Here is a 22,718-nt window from a genome sequence, read left to right as displayed (position 1 = left end):
ACATGGTTTCCCAACATGTTATCAACCACCATAAACTACTGGGGTGGGGAGGGGGGTCAATCTGGTGTCCCAGGTATTTTCCCTGTCTCATGCTGATTGGTGATTGCTAGGGGGTTGCTATGGGTCCTCACCTAGCCTAACTGAGTCAGGGACACCTGGTGCCACAGATCTCTCCTGTTATTGGCAGACAAACAACTCAGCAGGGTGGGTATGTGCCTAGAAAGGCTCTGTGGGTTTTTCCAAGGACAAGGGTCACGCCCCCCTTCCTTAGGACAGGCCTTGAGTTATCTATTCAGGTAGAAGCTGCTGTTATTTATTTATTTTCAAAAGTGGAGTCACATCAGTTTCTCAGAAGGAAAGGGCTTGGGACAGGAAAAGGGATTTTTAGAGTCCCTTGTCCCAATGGAGTTGTTCAGGGGAAGTGGCTGAGATCCAGGATTGGCCAAGAGACCCTGCTGATTGACAGGCAGTACCTTGGGTGCCTGGTTGTTGTTTCTTTCACTCGTGAGGGCTGCTTGGTGCTTTATTCCTAAGTCACCGCCACCCACCTGACAGTTTGATTTTCTGTGATGTCAATTTCTGCTGTTAATCTACAGCCACTCACCTCCACAAGCAGTTATACACCTATTGCTTTGTTTCCATCCTGTAGAGGAACAAACTAATGCTGGATATCCATTCCATCATTTTTTCTATAAAAGTGTTTTATATTCTAGATACAAGTCCTTTAATATATTAAAATATTTTTCCAGTCTGTAGATTTTCATTTTTAAAGGGTACTTTCTGAAGTGAATTTTTAATTTTAATGACGTTCTATTTTTCAATCCTCCTCCCATTTACTACTCTCATTTTTACCTAATTCGAGGTCACAAAGATTTTCATCTGTTTTCTATAAAGAAGTATATCATTTTGGCCATCATTTAGGACTATAATACATTTGGATAGAAATTATACATGTGTTAGTTAATGGTCTAAATTCAGATGATTAACTGGTTTAAATTCATTGGGCTGGGGAGGATAGTCTTTAAGTAAGTAATGCTTGACAACTGGATTGTCCACACGCTTAGGGAAGGTCAGGGCATGCTACATAAAATGAGGCTCATCAATAATTGGCATTAGAGGTATTTTCTTAATATAACAAATCACAGATTAAATGATATTTTGTATTAGAAGAACTCACAAAGTTCACAGGTCAGCAAAGGAATATATAAGTTATGATTTCCCTATTCTCCTATCAAATACAGTTGCAGAAGTGGTCAAGAGATTGTTGGGCTCAAAGTATTGGTCTTCATTCCAGCATAGGGATATTAGCCTCCTTTATTATATTTTTGTATCAGGTAAGTCCAAGACATTAGCTTTATCAATGAAGAAACCCAAAGAACATTGGTGCCAGATTCTGAATTTGGCATGCTGGCTGTTCACAAAAGTTATATGGGGAAATCAGATTCCTTGCATCTGGAGTCCTTGGGACTCGTAAGAAGTATTTTCCTCTCCCTAGAAAAGAAAGTCACCTACTCCATGGGGTGTGCTGGGCACAGTTCCTCATGCTGGGAAAAGGGAAATCCCTCTTCTGAGATATCTTGTTAAACTCCTTTGGTTGTTATGCTCAAATTCGGGAACCCCCAAAAGACCACCAGAGACCAAGATCAATGTAAGCAGCAAAGAGGTGTTTATTGCGAGCTAGCTCAATCCTCCGCTTGCACTCAGCAACTGGTGACGCTGAGAGGCCCCGAGCCTAGGGTTTGCAGCAGTTTTATACACTCTTTGGGAAAGGTAGGGACTTCACATACATCATAACATCTCTTAGCAAATCATCACACACCACGGGAAAATCATAAAACAACTCTAAAACATGATTAGCGTATCAAGTGGCAGGAAAGAATCTGGAAAGGATTATTGGTTAGTTCAAGGGGTTGATGCACTTAAAAATGATTGGTTTAAACCGTAAGGGTGTTGCAAGCGGGGTATGTGCCAAGCTGCAGGGCTTCTAGTTTAGATATTGGTCACCACACCTAGGTGGGGGCCATCTGAAATTTCAGATATTTCGATATCTTGGCCTATCTTAGGTGATCACCATCTGCAGCTTTTCTGAGAACTGTTTCCACAGAGCTTTTCTGTGGTATTTTCCTGACTTTAGGACTACAGTAGGTCAGAGGTTAAGTTTCAGAGCAAAATGAGGTCCCAAGTAGAATGAGGTTGCTTAGGTCTTTCGTGGTCACTTTAGAACCATTATGCTCCTTGTATGTCCTGGAGAGGTAAATTTGGGAAAGAAAAGCATATGATAATTTTTAAAACTACAGGAGTAGATGAAATAATTTAGGGTGAAATTATTTGTGGGTAAAAAGAAAAGTCTCAGGAGTGAATCCTGAACAGAGATACCAACATTTAGAGTCTGAACAGAGGGGAAGGAGGGGCCAAGGTAAGGAGACTGAACAGGAGTACTGGGAGGCAGGAGAAAAGGAAGAATGTGCAGTTGTGCAAGTCGAGTGAAGAAAATGTTTCAAGAAGGAGAATGTGGTTCACTATGTTGGAGGCTACTGAGACACCAGATGCAATGAAGGAACTGACCACGGGTTTCAGCAACATTAAGTTCATCAGTACCCCAGTAAGAGCAATTTTCAGGAAGTGTTGTGTGTAAAGGTCAATTAGAAGTCAACACACTATCATCTATGTGTGGAGGAATAGATGGAGAATAGTGAAGAGAGTGACTACACAAAAAGCTTGTTCAAAAATTTGTGGCATACTTTTTGTTCCTCTAAGACTATGTTTGGTACATAAAGCTCCTCAGGTGGGTTGCTGAAGCACATAGGCCTAATTTAATTTTTAATGAGTTCAGAACAGTCTTGTAATTTATTCTTCTACTTCTTTAAAGAAAAGATTCTCCTTAAATCTTCCCACTATTTGGAAATGAAAAGAAACTCAATAACTCATATAATTGCATTTTTCCCTCCACTGTGAGAAACATCAGACATTTTGAGGGAGATGTATCCCCATTAGTTAATATGATTAATATTATTTAAATCAGGTATTATATGCAATTTATATCATGTAGAAGCAGAGCACATTTTTGTATTGCCTCTTATAAATACTTAAAGTAATTGTTATGTATAATTCCTTTTTGTTTTGTGTTCTAATGAACTACTTGTGCAACTCTAGATCTAGTTCTAAGAACTATTTATGCCAAGAAAAAAATGTGCAGCTCCAATACTAAAATAGTATTGCCAATATAAAAAAAAACAAAAAATTTATGGCATAAAGATATCAGTTAAAAGGTGTTATAGACAGCAAGGCCAAGAGTTTGTTATTGTCGTGATGTTGTTTTACTCTCCTCCATTTATTAATCTTTAACTCCTAGCACAGATAGTCAAAAATGCATGATACAGACTAGATCTTCATAAAGCTAAGTGAAATTAGCCAATCACTCCCAAAACAAATGCCTAATGGTTTCTCTGATATAAGGAGTCTGACTCAGAGTGGGGTAGGGAGGGGGAGAATGGGAGGAATAGATGGATTCTAGATAGGGCAGAGGGGTGGGAGGGAAAGGGAGGGGCAGGGGGTTAGCAATGATGGTGGAATGTGATGGACATCATTATCCAAAGTACATGTATGAAGATATGAATTGGTGTGAATATACTTTATATATAAACAGAGATATGAAAAATTGTGCTCTATGTGTGTAATAAGAATTGTAATGCATTCCACTGTCATGTATTTTAAAAAATGAAATAAATTAAAAAAAAGGAATAGATCTTCAAAAATTTTTGAATGTTTGACTAAACAAAGTGTTTATGGATCATACATATTTACATCACCTAAGAACTAGCCTTGGATCTAACACATAATAGGAACTGAATAAATTTTATTGGATGATTGAATAAGTGGCTAGGAAGATAAATAAGCAATAAAGGACTCTAGAATATCTTGGTGCTTTGGAAAACCATGTAGACTAATAAATAAGAGGAAATAGAAGAGAACAGTGAAAAAAAAAATAAGACTACATACTAATGAAAAGTCAGAATTACTGTCCAGGCCAAAGCAATTTGTCAAGGAAAAGCAATTTTATTCCCATCTAAAGGATGGATATGAGTAGATTTCCGGGTATCTGGAGTGTTTTTTGAAGATCCAGTTGTCATAAATAAAAAAAGAATGTTCTATAACATTTACTATAAAGGGAGGCTTACGTCCAAGTTGTTTCTGAGTGCAACTTGGCTGTCTTTTCTAGCACAGCAGTCTGTGGGAGGAAGGAAAGGGGAAAACATATACCTATGGATCTCTTCCCATCTACCATCTATTATTCTGCCTGCCAGTTCTCTTGGGAAAAGGTCACATGGATGCTCTTCAAGTGTGTAATCCAGAGGCTAACAATGTGGTGTGATAGCCAGTTTCTACAGAGGCCTCCTGGCATTCATGTCATTGTGTAATCTTCTCTTGAGTTGGGTGGAATCTAGTGATTTTATCCTAACTAATATGACAAAGGAATGTTACTCTTGTAAATAGAAATAATCATGGTTACCATGCTGCTAGCAGATTTCCTTGTTTGCATTGAGTTTGATAAAGCAAATTGCCATGTTGGAGGTGAAAATACAGCAAGGAACTGAGGGAAGCCTCCAGGCAATTGTCACTGAACAGCTCAGAACCATTGTCAGTAGCATCCAAGGAACTGAATCTTCCAACAGCGATGTAAGTGAGCTTGGAAGTAGACTATGCCCTAATTGAGTATTCAGATGAGATCTCAATCCTGGGTGTCATGAGAAACCCTGAAGCAAAGGACACAGATAAGCCATATCTGAGTTCTTCATGCTCAAAAATTATAAGATAATAATTACTGCAGTTTAAGCTGCTAGGTTTGGGACAATTTGTTACACAACAACAGAATACTAATACAAGTGGAATCTCAGGCAGTGGTGGAATGTTGATCTGGTGACTGAGCACAAGCTAAGCCTAGCATTACACAAGGTCACTGTAAAATTCATCCATGCATTTCTCTGGGATATATGGAGTGAACTCATAGGGCACTACATCAGGAGAGATCTGGATTCAAGTACTGATGTAGTTTTAGATATGTCACTTCATCCCTTTAGGTCTGACCTAAAATATGAAGGCATTTAGTTTGGAGCTCTGGAAATTCCAAAGAATCCAGTAGAAAAATGTATTCAAGGTGTCAGAGGTCTTCCGGGGAATATCTTTTGGGATAATGTTGACAATTAAACACTTTCAACAAAATTAAACATTAACTTTCAAAGTTAAAAACTAACTTTCCAGCTACTGATATACTTCATGACTTATAATGTAACTTAAAACATATGGACTTAGTTGGAAAACATATTAACCTTTCTTGGGCCATGATTCATGTCTTATTTATCTTTATATCTCCCCAGGTGATTGTCACATAGAGGTATAATGCATATTTGTTGAACATATTAATAAATAAATGATGAATGAATGCCAGATGACCACATTCATGCCTTTATGAGTGTCTTAGCCTGTTTGGTACTGCTATAACAAAAATATTAAAGACTGGACAATGTATAATAAACGAAAATTTAGTGGCTAATAGTTCTATAGACTGAAGTCCAGGATTGAGGGGTACATTTGACGAAGTTCTTTTTGCTGCATCATCCTATGACAAGAGGGCAAAGAGTGAAGGAGAGAGAGCAAAAGTAGACCAACTTGTTTTTTATAAAAGGAAACTACTCCCTTGATAATAAAACCACTCCTGAAATAATGGCATTAATTCATAAAGGCAGAGCCTTAATCCCTTCATTGGCAACACTTTTGCAGTGAGGATTAAGTTTCTAGCATGTGTTTATTTGGAAGATACATTCAAACCACATCGATGGACAAGGTCTAAATGTCTTAGAGGGAAAACGTAAAGCAGACTCAACTTCTTCCCTTTTAATAAAACTAAAACTAAAACTCTTTGCTGCATGTTTTTTACTAAGTTGATATGTGGGCAGGGGGTGATGAGAACTGTTGTAATTCTAGGGAACTCAATTAGAGCAGGACCAAGAGCTTTATCCAGAGTCAGAGTATGGAAAATACAGAACTATCCACTATTTATCACTGATGCAACTGATTGGTTGAACTGATTGATTAATCATGTCTCTGTGGCAGAAGCCTCATATTTATATTTCGTTCACTTATTTTTTTTCTCTTGTTATGCTTTTATGTTTATTTATTTGTTTATTTTATTGGTGCACTCTAATTACACATTATAGTAGAATTTGTTGTTACACATTTGTACATGAAGCCATGTGCAAACCTTTTACACTAACAAAGCACTCTTCTGTTTACTTCAAACTTGTGTCATAACTGATAGACCACGGCCTTAGGATTCAGTTCAAGTGTTGAGAAAAATGTTCTTTGATGACCAAATGCACCCAAGATTTTAGGATGATTTTTTTTCTAGCCTTTAGTCCTTGAAAGTCCTCAAGATATGTTCCCTTATCTTATCGTTGTACTACATTTTCTCATAATTATGATTTTTTCAGCCCACAGGATCATATTTTTTTTCCAGTGGGAATATGTTTTTAACCCCTATTCAGTCATTAAAAACCTATCTATTGGGCAATAGTGAGAGAAAAGCTTACTGAAAAAAAAGTGTGGAAATGGGGTAGAACAGGAACTCCCTGATTTCTTATTCAAGTTAGCCCAACTCTGCTCTCTTCCTGTATCTGCATTAAGAGTGGATCCTAGGATTCCACCCTAGTCCAAGAAAATCCTAGCCAGAAGGAATCAAAACTCCTGGGAGAAGAATTTCTGGGTCCATACTATTGAATGTCCCTTCTCCAAGAACACCAAGTTCTCTAGAGAAGAAGGAAGCTTAGGATTGTGGACGACTCAGGGACCTCACACTTTCTTAGAGAAACACAGGAGGCCATCCTGTGATTGATGATGAAGGTGCAATTAGAGTGATGTGTCTACAATCTACAGAACACAAAGGTTGGCTGGCAACCTCAGGAAGCATAAGAAGGAGGCTCTTCCCTAGAGCCTCCAGAGAATTATGGCTCTGCCAGCACCTGAATTTTGGACTTTTAGCTTCAAGAACTGTGAAAATAAATTCCTGTTGTTTTAAGCACAAAATGAAAAACTATAAACAAACAAAACCATTGAAAGTGACTGATTTGTAGCAGAACATGTGCTAAAATGTAGAGGGAATTAAGGGTGAACAAGACAGAGCCTTTGCCCTTGAAGAACTACCATTCTAAAATTGAGAACGTATTCAAAGAGTTCCTCATATTGCAATTGAGTTGTGGCTTGAGACAGGAAGCCAGAGCCATCTACCCCTAGGATTTAGTCAGAACTGGAATTGTGTTTGGAGACTTGGTATAGCATAGGTTTGAGTTAAATTATTCACCTGGCTCTCTTCTTCATCCTCAACTTTTTTTTCTTTCCTCCTCCTTAAAAAAAGCATTAAAAACATTCTGCATAAAGATTATATTACTTACTTTTTTCTTTAGACAGCTTTCCTTACATAATTTATATACACTATGATTCACACATTTAAAGTGTAAAAGGTTTTTACGTAGCCACAGAGCTGTAAAACTGTCATCACAATGTAATTTTAGAGTATTTCTCACCCCACAAAGACTCCCCACACCCATTGCCAGTAATTACCCATTCTTCACCTTCACCCGTAATCCTGGGCAACCAGTAGTCTGCTTTCTGCATGTCAGTACATAATGTATAATCCTGCATGCAATATTTGATCATTTTTTAACTTTCACTTATCACAATGCTTTTAAGGATTATCCTGGTTGTAGCATGTCAGTACTTCATCCTTTTTATTATAAATATATTAGAAACTAGAGAAAAGTAAAAAGAAGAAAAGTAACCATACCCAGAGGTAACTCTTGTAAACATGTCCATAAGTTTCTTTCCCACTCTTTTTCTTGTATGGTTTTATGTGCTTGCCTGTGTGTTGTGTATGTGTTTGTGTGTACTTTGCATTGAGTTAATAGCAGATATGATTTTGTATCCTGTTTTTGGCACTTATACTAAAGACTGATTTCTCATGTCATTGATATTCTTTGAAAATATTGTGCCCATGTGATATTTCATCATATAAATGTACTATGAAACACTTAGCTATTTCCTTATTATTGAGTATTTGGGTGATTTTTCATTTTCACTATTAAATTATTATTTATAATCTTGAATTGAACCTCACAATAAAACAATAGAATAAATAACAATGTGCACTGGTGTGGGTCTGTAGTAATTTTGTGTATTTGGTGTCTTGTAAGACCGTATATTTGATTTCCCATTCCATTCTTAAGGTTCAGGAAATTTTCTGATATCATTTCATTGAAAAGATTGTGCATTCCTTTGGTTTGGATCTCCAAGCCTTCATCTATCCTAATAAATTTTATATTTGGTCTTTCTCTATTTTTTCCCCCATGTTTCTTGGGATTTCTGTTCATAGTTTCTTAGTATCTTTTTTCCATGGTCAAGGTTATTTTCAAGATTATATATTTAGTCTTCATTGCCTCAAACTGTAATTCAAATGGAAGATCACTATTGAAATTATCTTTCACTTCCTGTATTTTCTTTTTGATTCAGTCCTTACTTTTTCTTATACCTCAAGATCAGTTTATGCACATTTAAAATTCCTTCTCTGACATCTCTTCCACTTTGGTGTTGAGGGATTTGGTTACTGAAGTATCTTGGTTTTTATGGGGCAATTTTTTCCCTTGCTTTTTCAGCATACAGAACAAGGATAGCAATTTAGAGCCTGTCAGAAAAAAAGGATAGGTCACATTTATAGGGAAATCAATCCAGATCTCAGCTAATTTTATAACCCAGATACTCAAAGCTAGGAGGTGTTGGAATAGTATATACCAAGCTCTGAAAGAAAATGGATGCCAGCCAAGAATACTATACCCAGCAAAATTCAGCTTCAGAATTGATGGTTAAATGAAAACCTTCCATGATAAACAAAAGTTAAAAGAATTCACAACTAGAAAGCAGGCAATAAAAAACATACTCAATAAAATATTTCATGAAGAAGAAATAAAAAATAAACATTAAACTAGCAAAGGGAGAAATTATACTAGAGAATAGTCAATTAAAGAAAGAACTAATTCAAAGAAAATTCAGAAATAAATCAAAATGAAAGGGTATGAAAATTATTTCTCAATAGTAACATTGAATGTAAATAGTCTAAATTCTTCAATCAAAACACATAGTCTGGCAGATTTTATTTAAAAATAAGATCCAACAATATGCTGTCTCAAAGAGACTCACCATATAGGCAAAGACATCCAGGACTGAAGGTGAAAGGATAAAAAAAAATTGTTCACATGGATCTTGTAGACAAGCAGGGGTTTCTAGCCTCATATCAGATGAAGTGGTCTTCAAGCCAAAGTCAATCAGAAGAGACAAAGAAGGACATTTCGTACTGCTTAAGGGAATAATACATCAACAAGATATAACAACCGCAAATATTTATGCCCCAAACAATGGAGCATCTATGTACTTCAAACAAACCCTTCTCAATTTCAAGAATCAAATAGACCACAACACAATAATACTGGGTGACTGTAACACACCTCTGTCACCAATGGATATATTCCCCAAGCAAAAATGAAATAAAGAAACTATAGAAATAAAAAGTACAATTAATAATTTAGACAGGTATATAATATAGAATATTTCACCCCTAAATGACTGAATACACTTTCTTCCCAACAGCAAAATTGATCCTTCACTAAAATAGACCATATCTGAGGCCACAAAGCAACTTTTAGCAACTGCAAAATGGCAAGAGAAATAGGGAGAGACAGACAGAGAGAGAGAGATAGATACTATCTTGCATTTCTTCAGATTATAATGGAATGCAATTAGAGAAATTAATGATAAGATATAAAATGGAAATCATTCTATAGACTAAATAATACACTATGGAATGAACAATGAATAGCAGAAGAATTCAGGCATGAAATTAAAAAAAAAAAAAACTACTTAGAGGTAAACGAGACTAGTGATACAACCTACCAAAATCTCTGGGACACTATGAAGGCAGTTCTCAGAGGAAAGTTCATTGCATTTAGCCCATTCATTAAAAGACTAGAAGGTCACCAAATAAATAACCTAACATTGCATCTCAAAGCCCTAGAAAAATTAGAGCAAATCAACACCATAACCATAGAAGACAGGAAATAATTAAAATCAGAGCAAAAATCAATGAAATTGAAAGAAAAAAAAATGAACAAAAAGTTGGTTTTTGAAAAAAAATAAGTAAAACTGAAAAACCCTTAGACAAGCTAATGAAGAGAAAGAGAGAAAAAACTCAAATCACTAAAACTTGTGATGAAAAAGACAATATCACAATGTGAAGATGATAATCAGAAACTATTTTGAAAATTTATACTCTAATAAAATAGAAAATCTTGAGAACCTCAACAAATTTCTAGAGACAAATGGTCTACCCAAATAAAATCAAAAAGACATAGAAAATTTAAACAGATCAATTTCAAGCAAGAAAATTAAAAATACCATGAAAGATCTCCCTTGTTCGTGAATAGGCAGAATTGATATTGTTAAAATGGCTAAACTAGCAAAAGTGCTCTACAGATTTAATGCAATTCTTATTACAATTCCAATGAGGGGATATAAGAGGGCAGGCTAGAGGGAGGCTGCATTTTGTGTTGCTCTGTGACCTGGGATTCAAGTAGTGGGAATACTATTTCTCTGTGAGTGGTTAGAGGACCCTTGACAGCTGTTCCTATGCTGAAATCATGGCAGCTGTGCCTGCACAGGTCTCCAAGCCTCAGTGTCAGTGCAGAACTCCTAGCCACTTGCCTACGCAGGACCTCTGGATGCCCGAACAGGACCACCAGCATCAGCACACTTGCAGGAATTCTGGCTGCTGCTCCCATGCAGGACCCCCAGCCGCCACTACTCTGTGGACCCTCATCTAACAATGTGGGGCTCCCCAGGTCGCCTCCATCTTGGGACATTGCAACCACTGCCATACTCCCCTACATAGATAGCTTGCACCTGGGGACACCGCACAGGGTCTGGAGACAGCCTCCAGCCACAACACTACATGCCACAGAGCTGCATCTTTGAACACACCACCCAATGCCACCTCCAGGGCCCACCCAACACAACACTCCGTTGCTGAAAGCAGCCACCTGCATCTTGGGACACCTTTGTTGCCATCTTAGTTGGGGCAACTCCAAGCTTGGGACATTGGCTGGGTCTTAGAAGCAATATCAAAGTATCTATAGTCCCCAACTTTCCTCTTCCCAGCAGCCACTAACCCGGCATTGTGCTTGCAGCTATGCAGCCGATCTGTAGCTCACAAAACCTGGTCCTGAACTTCCCAATACAAAACAGCTCTCTGCAACAGGTGTGCAGCACCCAGAGCACAGCCTACAAGACCTTCGGAGAGAGAGGTTCCTGATTGGGAAGTAGAAAGGGAGAGGGTGAGTGAGATACAGTTTAGAGACTAAATTAGAGACCAGGAATTGTGAGGTTTACAGTCCATATAAGGAGATAAGACCAGGCACCCACGTCACATGAGCAGGCCCCAAAGGAAATCCTTGGGGGTGCAGTCTCCTATCAGGGACCTGCAAATGCTATACTCCACCTCCAGGAGCTTTTCCCTGTAGACCAACCCTCTCACCCTAATAACTTTCACCATCCTGAGGGTGGAGATACCAGCAAACAGACAACCCCATCTATTGGATGAGAAGGGAATCAGGAAAGATACTAATCTCCAGCAAAAACAATCCTTGTATCTCCCTTTGAGATTTTTGTTTCTCTTTTGTCTCTCTCTCTCACTTCTCCCAGCCTCACATCCACAACATTTGTGAAACCAAGTACATTTTATGAATTATGCTACTGTCTGAATAGTATGTTACAGTTTTGTTGTACATTTTTTAATCTCCTATTTTTACATTTTTTAATTTTTCCTAATATTAGGTTTGTTTTTGTTTTTTTACTCTCTCTATTGTCTTCCCACTTACTTGTCTCCTGAAAATCAATTTCTCTCTCTTCTCCTGCTACTAATCAACTTCTTTAGATTCCTCTTTCATGCTTCTTAAGATCTAATAACTCTGTATCCTCTCACCTCCTACCCCCTCAACATCTCATCCCACACCTCATCCCTGGTTCTTTGTCCACCATCAGAAACAGTAGACCCTTTTGCAAACCTACTGAATATATTGTAGGTAATAATTGAACTCACCATTTCTGTATATTGTGACACAACTGTAGACATTTTCATAGCAGCTATTTTGTTTGAGGCTGTATATTGTTTGTATTGGAATTAGTTAATATTGTTCTTCCCCTTAAATGAGAGGTATTGGAGCCATGCAGGAACATTATAAGCCTATAGGTTAAAAAATGTAATGCTAGAAGGGAAGACACAAATAATAAGAAAAAACAAGGGAAGAAAATGCTCCAAACAAACCAAGATACTACTTTAAGAGAATCCATGACAAGCACAACTGAAGAAATTACAGAGCTGGAGTTCAGGATGTACATAATTAAAATGTTCTGCAAATTGAAAAATGATATAAAAGAGAAAATACAAACAGTAAAAGATCATTTTGATAAAGAGCTACATAAGCAAATACAGGAAACAAAAGATTATTTCAATAAAAAGATAGAGGTTCTGAAACAAACAAACAAACACAAATCCTTGAAATGAAAGAAACAATAAACAAAATTAAAAGTTCAAATGAAAGCACCACAATTAGATCACTTGGAAGACAGGACCTCAGACATTGAAGACAAATTATAAAATCTTGAAAAGAATGTAGTCCACATGTAAGAAACCGTGAGAAGAATATTCAAGAATTATGGGATAACATAGAAAGACCAAATTTAAGAATTATTGGGTAGAGGAAGTCATAGGATTCCAAATCAAAGGAATGAACAATCTATTCAATGAAATAATATCAGAAAAATTTTGAAACATGAAGAATAAATTGGAAAATTCATTCTTACAGGATGCCAAATGTACAAAATCACAACAGATCCACACCAAGGAACATTATATAATGAAAATGCCTAACATACAGAGTAAGAAGAGAATTTTAAAAGCCACAAGAGAAAATTTTCAGATTACATATAGGGGAAAACCAATTAGGTTATCTGCAGATTTTTCAACCCAGACCTTGAAAGCTAGAAGATCCTGGAATAACATATACCAAGCTCTGAAAGAAAATGGATGCCAACCAAGAATCTTAAATCCAGCAAAATTAAGCTTTAGATTCAATGACAAAATAAAAACCTACCATGATAAACAAAAATTAAAAATATTTACAACTCGAAAGCCTGCACCAAAGAACATCCTTGACAAAATATTCCATGAGGAGGAAATGAAAAACAACAATAAAAATCATCAAAGGGAGGTATTACACTAAAGGAAAAACCAATTAAAGGAGAAACCATTTAAGTTAAATACCAAAAATAAACAAAAATCATCAGAAATACAAATCATGTCTCAATAATAATCTGAATGTTAATGACCTAAACTCACCAATGAAGAGACATAGACTGGCAGGTTGGATTTTAAAAGACCCAACAATGTGCTTTCTCCAAGAGATCATCTCATAGGAAAAGACATCCACAGACTGAAGGTGAAAGGTTGGGAAAAATCATGCCACTAACATAGAGTATAGAAACAAGCAGTGGTCTCCATCTTCATATAAAAAGTAGACTTCAAGCCAAAGTTAATCAAAAGGGATAAAGATGGGCATTTCATACTACTTAAGGGAACCATTCATCAGGATACAAAATCAACACCCATAAATCAAAGGCATTTATGTATATAAGTGACAAATTCTCTGAAAGAGAAACTAGCAAAACTACCCCATTTACAATAGCCTCAAAAAATAAAATACTTGGGAATCAACTTAATAAAAGAGGTGAAAGACCTCTACAATGAAAACTACAGAATGCTAAAGAAAGAAATTAAAGAAGACCTTAGAAGATGGAAAGATATCCCTAGTTCTTGGATAGGCAGAATTGATATTGTCAAAATGACCATACTACCAAAAGCAGTATACAGATTTAATGCAATTCCAATCAAAATCCCAATAACATTTCTCATAGAAATAGAAAAAATAGTCATAAAATTCATCTGGAAAAATAAGAGATCCAGAATAGCCAAAGCAATCCTTAGCAAGAAGATTGAAGAAGATGGCATCTCTATACCAGGCCTTAAACAATACTACAGAGCAGTATTAAAAAAAAAACAGCATGGTATTGGCACCAAAATAGACTAGTAGACCAATGGTACAGAATAGAAGACACAGATACAAACCCACATGAATACAGTTATCTCATATTAGACAAAGGTGCCAAAACATATATTGAAGAAAAGATAGCCTCTTTAACAAATGGTGCTTGGAAAACTGGAAATCCATATGCAGCAATATGAAACTAAACCCTTATCTCTCACCATGCACAAAACTCAACTAAAAGTGGATCAAGGACCTAGGAATTATACCAGAGATCCTTGCCTAATAGAAAAAAAGTAGGCCCAAATCTTCATCATGTTGGATTAGGCCCTAACATCCCTAATAAGACTTCCATAGTGCAAGAAATAAAATCAAGAATCAATAAATGGATGGATTCAAACTAAAAAGCTTTTTCTCAGCAAAAGAAACAATCAGTGAGGTGAATAGAGAGTCTACAGAATTGGAACAAATTTTTATCACATGCACATCAGATAGAGCACTAAACTCTATGATATTTAAAGAACTCAAGAATTTTAATACCGAAAAAAAAACCCAAATAACACAATCAATAAATGGACCAAGGAACTTAACAGACACTTCTCAGAAGATAATATACAATCAATCAACAAATATATGAAAAAATGTTCAACATCTTTAGCAATTAGAGAAATGCAAATCAAAACTACTCTTAAGATTTCATCTCACTCCAGTCAGAATGGCAGCTATTAAGAACACAAACAACAATAAGTGTTGGCGAAGATGTGGGGTGAAAGGTACACTCATACATTGCTGGTGGGACTGCAAATTGGTGCAGCCAAGATGGAAAGCAGTATGGAGATTCCTTGAAAAACTTGGAATGGAACCATAATTTGACCCAGCTATCCCACTCATCAGTTTATGCCCAAAGGACTTAAAAACAGCATACTACCATGATGCAGCCACATCAATGTTTATAGCAGCGCACTTCACAATAGCTACACTGTGGAACCAAGCTAGATGTCCTTCAGTGGATGAATGGATAAAGAAAATGTGGTATATATACACAATAGAATATTACTCCGCATTAAAAGGGAATAAAATAATGGCATTTTCAGGTAAATGGATGGAGCTGGGGAATATTATAAAGTAAGCCAATAAAAAAAATGCTGACTGTTTTCTCTGATATGTGGATGCTGATCCATATTGGGGATGAGGGGCAGTGAGGAGCATGAGAGAAATGGAGGAGCTTTAGATAGGCAAAGGGGAGGGAGGAGTAGGGTAAGTACATAGGGTAGGGAAGATGGTGGAATGAGATGAACATCATTGCCCTAAGTACATGTATGAAGATATGAATGGTGTGACTCTACTTTGTGTACAACCAGAGACATGAAAAATTGTGCTCTGTATGTGTACTATAAATTGAAATTCATCTGCTTTCATGTATAATAAACTTGAATAAATAAATAATAAATAAATAAGAGTTCCAATGTTATTCTTCATAGGAATAGAAAAAGAAGTCATGAAATTAATTTGGAAACATAAAGGGTCTAGAGTAGCTAAAGTAATTCCCAGTGAGAAAATTGAAGCAGGAGGTATCACAATACCATATCTTAAATTATACTACCGAGCTATAGTAATAAAAAATGGCATGGTATTGGCACCAAAACAGACATGAAGACCAACTGAGCAGAATAGAAGACACACAGACAAACCCACATAAATACATTTATCTCATACTAGAAAAATGTGACAAAAACATATACTGGAGAAAAAGATAGCCCCTTCAACAAATGGTGCTGGGAAAACTGGAAATCCATATGTTGTAAAATGAAATTGAACCCCTGTCTTTCACCCTGCACAAAACTCAACTCCAAGTAGAACAGGACCTAGGCATTAAACCAAAGACCCTGTGTCTACTAGAAGAAAAAGTAGGCAAATATTCATCATGTTGGCTTAGGAACAAAATTCCTCAACAAGACTCCTAAAGCACGAGAAGTAAAATCAAGAATCAATAAATGAGATGGTATCAAACTAAAAAGTTTCTTCACAGCAAAGTAAATAATCAAGAACATGAAGAGAGAGCTTACATAATAGGAGAAAATCTTTGCCACCTGCACCTCAGAGCATTAATCTCCAGGATATTTAAAGAACTTAAATAAACCTAACACCAAAACCCCCAAACAACCCAATCAATAAATGGGCAAAGGAACTGAATGGGAACTTCACAGAAGAAGAAATATTAATAATCAACAAACATATGAAAAAAATGATCAGCATTTCTAGCACTTGGAGAAGTGCAAATTAAAACCACACTGAGATTCCATCTCACTCCAATCAGAATAGCAATTATCAAGAACACAAGTAACAATAATTGTTGGTGAGGATGTGGGGGGAAAGATACACTCATACATTGTTGGTGGGACTGCAAATTGGTGCAACCACTCTGAAAAGCAGTATGGAGTTTCCTCAGAAATCTTGGAATGGAATCATCATTTGATCCAGTTATCCCAGTCCTCTTTATATACCCAAAGGACTTAAAGTCGGCACACTACAGTGATGTAGCCACATGATTGTTTATAGCCCCTCAATTCACAATAGCTAAGCTATGGAACCAACCCAGGTGCCCTTCAACAGATGAATGGACAATGAAAATGTGCCATATCTGCACAATGGACTATTACTCCACATCAAACAGGAATGAAATTATGGCATTTGCCAGTAAGTGGATGGAACTGGAGACTATCATGCTAAGTGAAATAAGTCAATCCCATAAAACCAAAGGCTGAATATTCTTTCTGATATGGGATACTAACACACAATAAGGGGCAGGAAGAGGGAAGAATAGAAGTTCATTGGAATAGACAAACAGGAATGAACAGAAGTGGGGATGGGAATAGGAACAAGAGTGCAATGAACAGGACATAACTTTCCTATGAATACATCACCAGTATTCTACCATACTATGTATAATCACAATTAGAACACAACCTAATTAGAATAAGCTATACTGCATGTATGTATAATATGTCAAAATACACTCTACTATCATGTACATCTAAAAAATAACAAATAAAAAATGAAATAAAATGGTGATTTTGGAGTCGGAATGTTCACTTATTCCTCTTTCTGGATTCTGAGCATGCCCTAGTCATGAGTAAGTAGGAATATACCTCTTGCCACCACATCTTACTTTCTCTTTCTAGGTATGTAGGTAATGTAGGCCACATGCATGTATCTGGGTTAGGTAAATAGCATTAGCAGATATAACCAGGGAGACTGCTGTGGGTCTGTTTTCTCTTTCAGTATTTCCCACCTTAATGATCCCTTGACCAGCCCTTAGTTATGTGGGATAAACTGGGCAAAGTGGAGCTATAAAAGGGCATGGGTTCGTGCAGAAAAGCATCTAGTCCAGGAATTGTAGAAACTCTGAATGTCTCTTGGCTTAGGCAGAAACCCATGCCTCTTGGTTCCATTCTAACTTGGGTATTGCCATAATTCTCTAAATACAACAATATAGTGTGATCAGTCTTTGACTTCCTAGGATAATTCATTTAATAAATACTTACTCAAAGCCCTCTATGGTGTTAGACATGATTCTAGGCTCTTGGGAACCTGGCACTGCACTAGACTAAGTTTCCTCTGCTCTTGCAGATAATAATCAGCAAGCAAAAAAAGAAGGTTAATTAGGGAAGATGAGTGTTTAGATGAGTACAGTCTTTTCTAGATTGGATGGAATCTTACCTCCTTCAGGAGGTGACGTTTCAACTGAGAGCTAAACATCAGGAAAGAGTCAACCATGGGAAGAGGATGGGAAATGACATTTTATGTATAGGAAATAATAAATGTGAAGGACCAGAGATAAGAATTTTGCTTGTTTAAGGAATAGAAAGCAAGTCAATATGGCTAGTGCATACTGAGGGAAGGGGGAATGATTAAGAAAAGAGATGCCGGGTTCAGCAGATCCTGCAGTGCCTCAGAGACCTGAGGATCAGTTTAGAGTTTATACTAAGTGGAATGGGAAACCATAAAGGTTTTATAGGCAAGATATAGATTTTTGCTTTAAAAAAAAAAAGCCCTCAGGAAATCTCTCAGGCATCTACATGGAGTGTTCTCCATGTAGACAACAAAAAAGACATGGGGAAACTTGTTCTAGACTATTTATATAGGACATAGGTTTTCTTTCTTAATTTTTTTGATGTCTTTAAGCATTAGGTCTTAATCAAATGAGTGCTTCTGTTCTAGAAATATATTCTAGCTGACTACCAGTCTGGTTTACTTTGGTATGACATATATTCATTTCTCCATCTTTCTTTTATCCTTTTATCTATAATCTATCACCCACAAATGTTCATTGAGATGCTACTGTTTGCCAAGCCCAGTATTAAGCATACAATGTTTAAATTTTTTTTTTTTGGTCTGGAGCCATTCATAGTTTATTTGTAAAGAAAGACATGCAAATAGATAAATATAATATGTTTCAATAAAGGTTATAATCATGGGTGCATAAAGTACATACATAAGAGGCAGGGAGCAAGTAGTCCCAGGTAAGATTTGGTGATATTTGAACAAGGTTTTGAAAGATCAGTAGAAAATTATCCAACAATAATAATAATAGCTATTATTTCTTAAATTTCTAGTTGCTGAGGATTGTATTCTGAACTTAAGACATATTATCCTACTTAATCTTTCTCCCAACCTATTGTGACAGGTAGTATAATTCCCATTGCATGCAAAGACAGAAATACTGAGAGATCAACAGCTGCAGCCCAGACTATGAAATCCATTTGTCTCCAGAGACAACATCCCTAACTCTACAAATTTCCTACTGTATATAAATAGAAGTGTAATGGGGGGGGGTGTATGTATGGTCTCTCTTTCTAGAGTACAAAGTTCCACAGTTATTTCCTAGAGATGCATAGGATATGTGAAAAATATAACACGCTAGTTGTTTCGATCATTGCCAACCTGCTTTTTAAAGATATTTTATTTCAGGTAGAATTTTAGCCAAGAGAACAAGGTATGAAAGGCAGGGAGGCAAAGAAGGGGACATTTGAGGAGGATTGGGGGTTTGGAGCACTGGAAAGCACAGGGATGAAGAATTTGAGGAGGCAGGGCATGAGCCACTGGACAGGATGGAGCCCGGGCAGGACATCACTGCACAGCGTGAAGGGGGCTTGCCTTCCTCCTGCAGGCAGTCTCAGTGGTTCCTTACAACCTGGAGAACTGGATCAGGTCACGATTGATTTCAGCAACTGACCGGCAGCCTGAAAGAACCAGATGGTTACAAAGCTTGGTTCTCTCATTTCACAGGCATGGGATGATGCATTGGGAAAAAAGATGATGATTTAGGGGCTCATGCAGAAAAGTGTCTAGCCCAGGAATAGTAGGTGTTTTCATGTCTGTTGACTTACAAAGCAACCTATTCTTCTGGGTTCCACCCTAACTTATTGTCTTCCTTCTAGAATTGTCATAATTCTCTAGAAGTGACAATGTAGCTGGATCTACTTTTGTCTTCCTAAATTATATATATATATATTTGTGTGTGTGTGTGTGTGTGTGTGTGTGTGTGTTGTGCTGGGGATTGAACCCAGGGTCTTGTGCATGCAAGGCAAGCACTCTACCAACTGAGCTATATTCCCAGTCCCTGATAAAATATTATGTGCACAGAATGAATCATTTAATTCTGATTGCATTGGAAATTATTTTATGATGCCATACCATGTCATGTTTCAACATTTCAAAATGTCAGGGTAAAAACTCTATTTTAATATTTTAAAAAAATCATCCTTGCGTACTGTAGATATCTTTGAACTTTATCTAAATTTTGATAAGGTGCAGGATGTTGAAAGCAATTTCTAAGGAGAGACAGACTCAGGGATAGTGTAGGAGGTGGGCTAAGTCCCCCATACACCAGCTGCTTTTAATGCAAAATTCTGTCAAAGGAAAAAGATCTTTTTTAGCAGAAGATCTTAATTAATATGCAAAATGGGACTATAGTAGAGATTGCATACAGGAATTCAAAAGAGTCTTTTCAGACAAAAAGTGAAAAAAGAAGGGAGAAAGAGAAGCTAGCATGGTGGTGTGGGACTAGAGAGTTGTGGACTCGGGTAGACAAAAAGAAGTCCCTAGTAATGCGAAGGCTGAAAGAACTTAATAACAATCAGTGTGATTTTGAACTTCACATTCTTTCCATATCTATGATTTATACACCTTCGCCTCCCAAACGTAATATTAGCAAAATCTATTACCAAAATGTTAACCAATGAGAGAATCTTTTTCTAAAAATAGAAACAAATAAAAGGGTTAAGTTTCTGGGTTGATCGAATCGAACACAAACAACAGGCATGGGATCTGTAGACAGCCTGTGAACTGAACACAGAATCAGGAAATTAGAGACAGAGGTGACCCTCTCCAGAAATTGCAATGATCTTGAGGAAAGTTCTGGGTTACCACTGGCAGACAATAGTGCTTGATCTTTGTGTAGGACAGTTCTTCCCTGTTCTCTCTTCTGGACAGCTAGGAAAGGACTCATTCAAGGGAAAGGCTCTCGCTTCTGTTCTACAGATCTCCCACTTAAAGCCCTAAATCCAGAAAAAAAAATAATAAAAATAAAAACTTACCTATAAGTGACATGGAAGTGTGGAACTCATTTTTTAAAATGTTTAAAACTTCCTCAACACCATCTTCACCCTGCTCCCAAGACAGAAAGGGCAGAGGCCCCAAAAGAGACTTGAAGGAACATTCTGACCATCTGCTGGGTAGGAACCGTGGATATAGTGAGAACTATGGCAGGGATGTGGAAGAATATCTAGGACATTAGAATTATCTGGGGAAGAAATGAAAGCAAGAAGGAAAAGTTAGAGATGAGAGCTCTTGAAAGTTTCTGGCACGCATCAGAGGGCATGTGTAGGAGAGGTGATTATCCTCTGGCACCTCGAAAAGTGGTGAGGGTGGAGGATGAACCACAGAAAAGCATGAAAATGAGCAAGAATCTCTGTATCTTCCCAATGATTCACATTGTGCCACTCTTACCTTATAGGCAAGACCCCAGAGGATTGGTCTCCCAAGAAAAATGCACTTAGCTCCGAGGGCCAGAGCTTTCAACACATCGGTACCAGTTCGGACCCCACCATCGAGGTATACTTCAATTTTCCCTTTTACAGCAGACACCACTTCTGACAGAGCATCAATCTGAAAAGGAGACAGACATGTGACTGCAGGGACTTCTCTTTTGACTTTCAGGGAGTGGGTGTGGGGGGGTAGGTGCCCTCCACTAGTTTGGCCAACTGGTCCCTAACTCCCTCACAGTTTATCTGAGAAATGGAAAGAAGAATGTAACAGCAGTGTTGTGAAAGTCAAGTGCAAGCCTTCCAAAGACAGAACAAAAGCAGCTTATCACTGTGGCTGCATTTCTCCCCTGAATTTTCTATCTTATCTACTCACTTCATTTCCAGCCACTGAGGCTGACAGGCCTTGACTCTACAAGATGCCCAGGGCCACTCCAGGCTCCTGGCACTTCCAAGTCTATGAGGAGGATGGTAGCAGGCCCCTCAGGATTTTAGCAAGAGGATCCTGGGGAGGGAGTTCGGAACTACCTCAGGGTTCTTGTTCGTGCTTCACTGAGGGATGCCAGAAAAGAGGACTTGAAATTGGGCTCTAGTGGGCCTTCTGTTGCAGAGGAACTCATCAGAATTCTACCTGGCTTGAGACTGAGCAGCCTAATAAACTAGTGAGAAAATTTGTGCTTTAATTTACAAACAGAGGGGTTAATTGAATATATTTTGGACTCACATAGAACAACCAGAGAAAATTCATGTCCAAGTATTATTTGGAATATTTCAATGATGTTGTGAAAAAGAAATAAAAGTATTTGTACAGACAACCCCTCTAGCCATATTGGACAAGGGAATTGACAATAAGTTTGGAAGTCGAAGAGGGAATGAATTTCAGCCAAGGGTACAGTGTGGTTTTTAGAGTTTGTTTTTAATAGGCCAGATCAGGATATTCATTGGAGACTCCCAAGGACAACAGCTGACTTATCTTGTTCCCTAGAAACACAAGGACATTAGATATGGAACCTCATAGAGGTGGGATCTATATTCAAAATATATCAGGTATTATAGGGCTGGCATCAGCCAGGGGAGAATAAGGGACTTGCCACAGGAAGAAAACTTACGAGGGCACCAAAAAAAAAAAAATCTCAGATAAATGATATTGAAATATTTTAAACAAAGGCAGGATCTGCAGAAAGAAATTGACCAAATGATGCTATATGTACATACATAATACACCACAGTGAATGTTACCTTCATGTATATCTATGAAGCACTAATTTAAAAATCAATCAATAAATAGAAGAAAGACCAGTAGAGAGAGGAAGGGGAACAAGTAGTAAAAGGAGTAGAGGGAAAGAAAAAGTACTAGGGACCGAAATGGAAAACGTTATATTCCGTGCATGTGTTATTATATTAAAATAACCCTCACTATTATGTATAATTATAATGTAATAGTAAAAACATTTAATAAAACAAAAAAAAAGGTAAA

The 22,718-nt window shown here is 37.3% G+C and overlaps 1 protein-coding gene across 13 annotated transcripts in view; it reads right to left on the bottom strand.

The window, feature by feature from the left end:
* The window catches only part of Hao2 (hydroxyacid oxidase 2), a 55,661-nt gene that overhangs the window by 16,179 nt on the left and 16,764 nt on the right, over positions 1-22,718 (bottom strand). For 10 of the 13 annotated variants that reach the window (XM_015502247.2, XM_015502250.2, XM_015502242.2 and 7 more), the window contains 2 exons: positions 21,207-21,365; positions 20,795-20,864 (listed from right to left, as the gene is read on the bottom strand). In XM_015502247.2, the coding sequence (XP_015357733.1) occupies positions 20,795-20,864; positions 21,207-21,365 (229 nt within the window). Of the gene's footprint in view, positions 1-19,140; positions 19,439-20,794; positions 20,865-21,206; positions 21,366-22,718 lie in introns of those variants that run through there. The other 3 variants (XM_015502252.2, XM_048814592.1, XM_048814591.1) reach the window with 2 other exon arrangements.

The sequence above is a fragment of the Marmota marmota genome, unplaced genomic scaffold (assembly GCF_001458135.2).
Source record: "Marmota marmota marmota unplaced genomic scaffold, marMar, whole genome shotgun sequence".
NCBI lineage: Eukaryota > Metazoa > Chordata > Mammalia > Rodentia > Sciuridae > Marmota > Marmota marmota.
The sequence above is the reverse complement of the archived record's forward strand: the minus strand, read 5'-3'. Positions and strand labels throughout refer to the sequence as shown.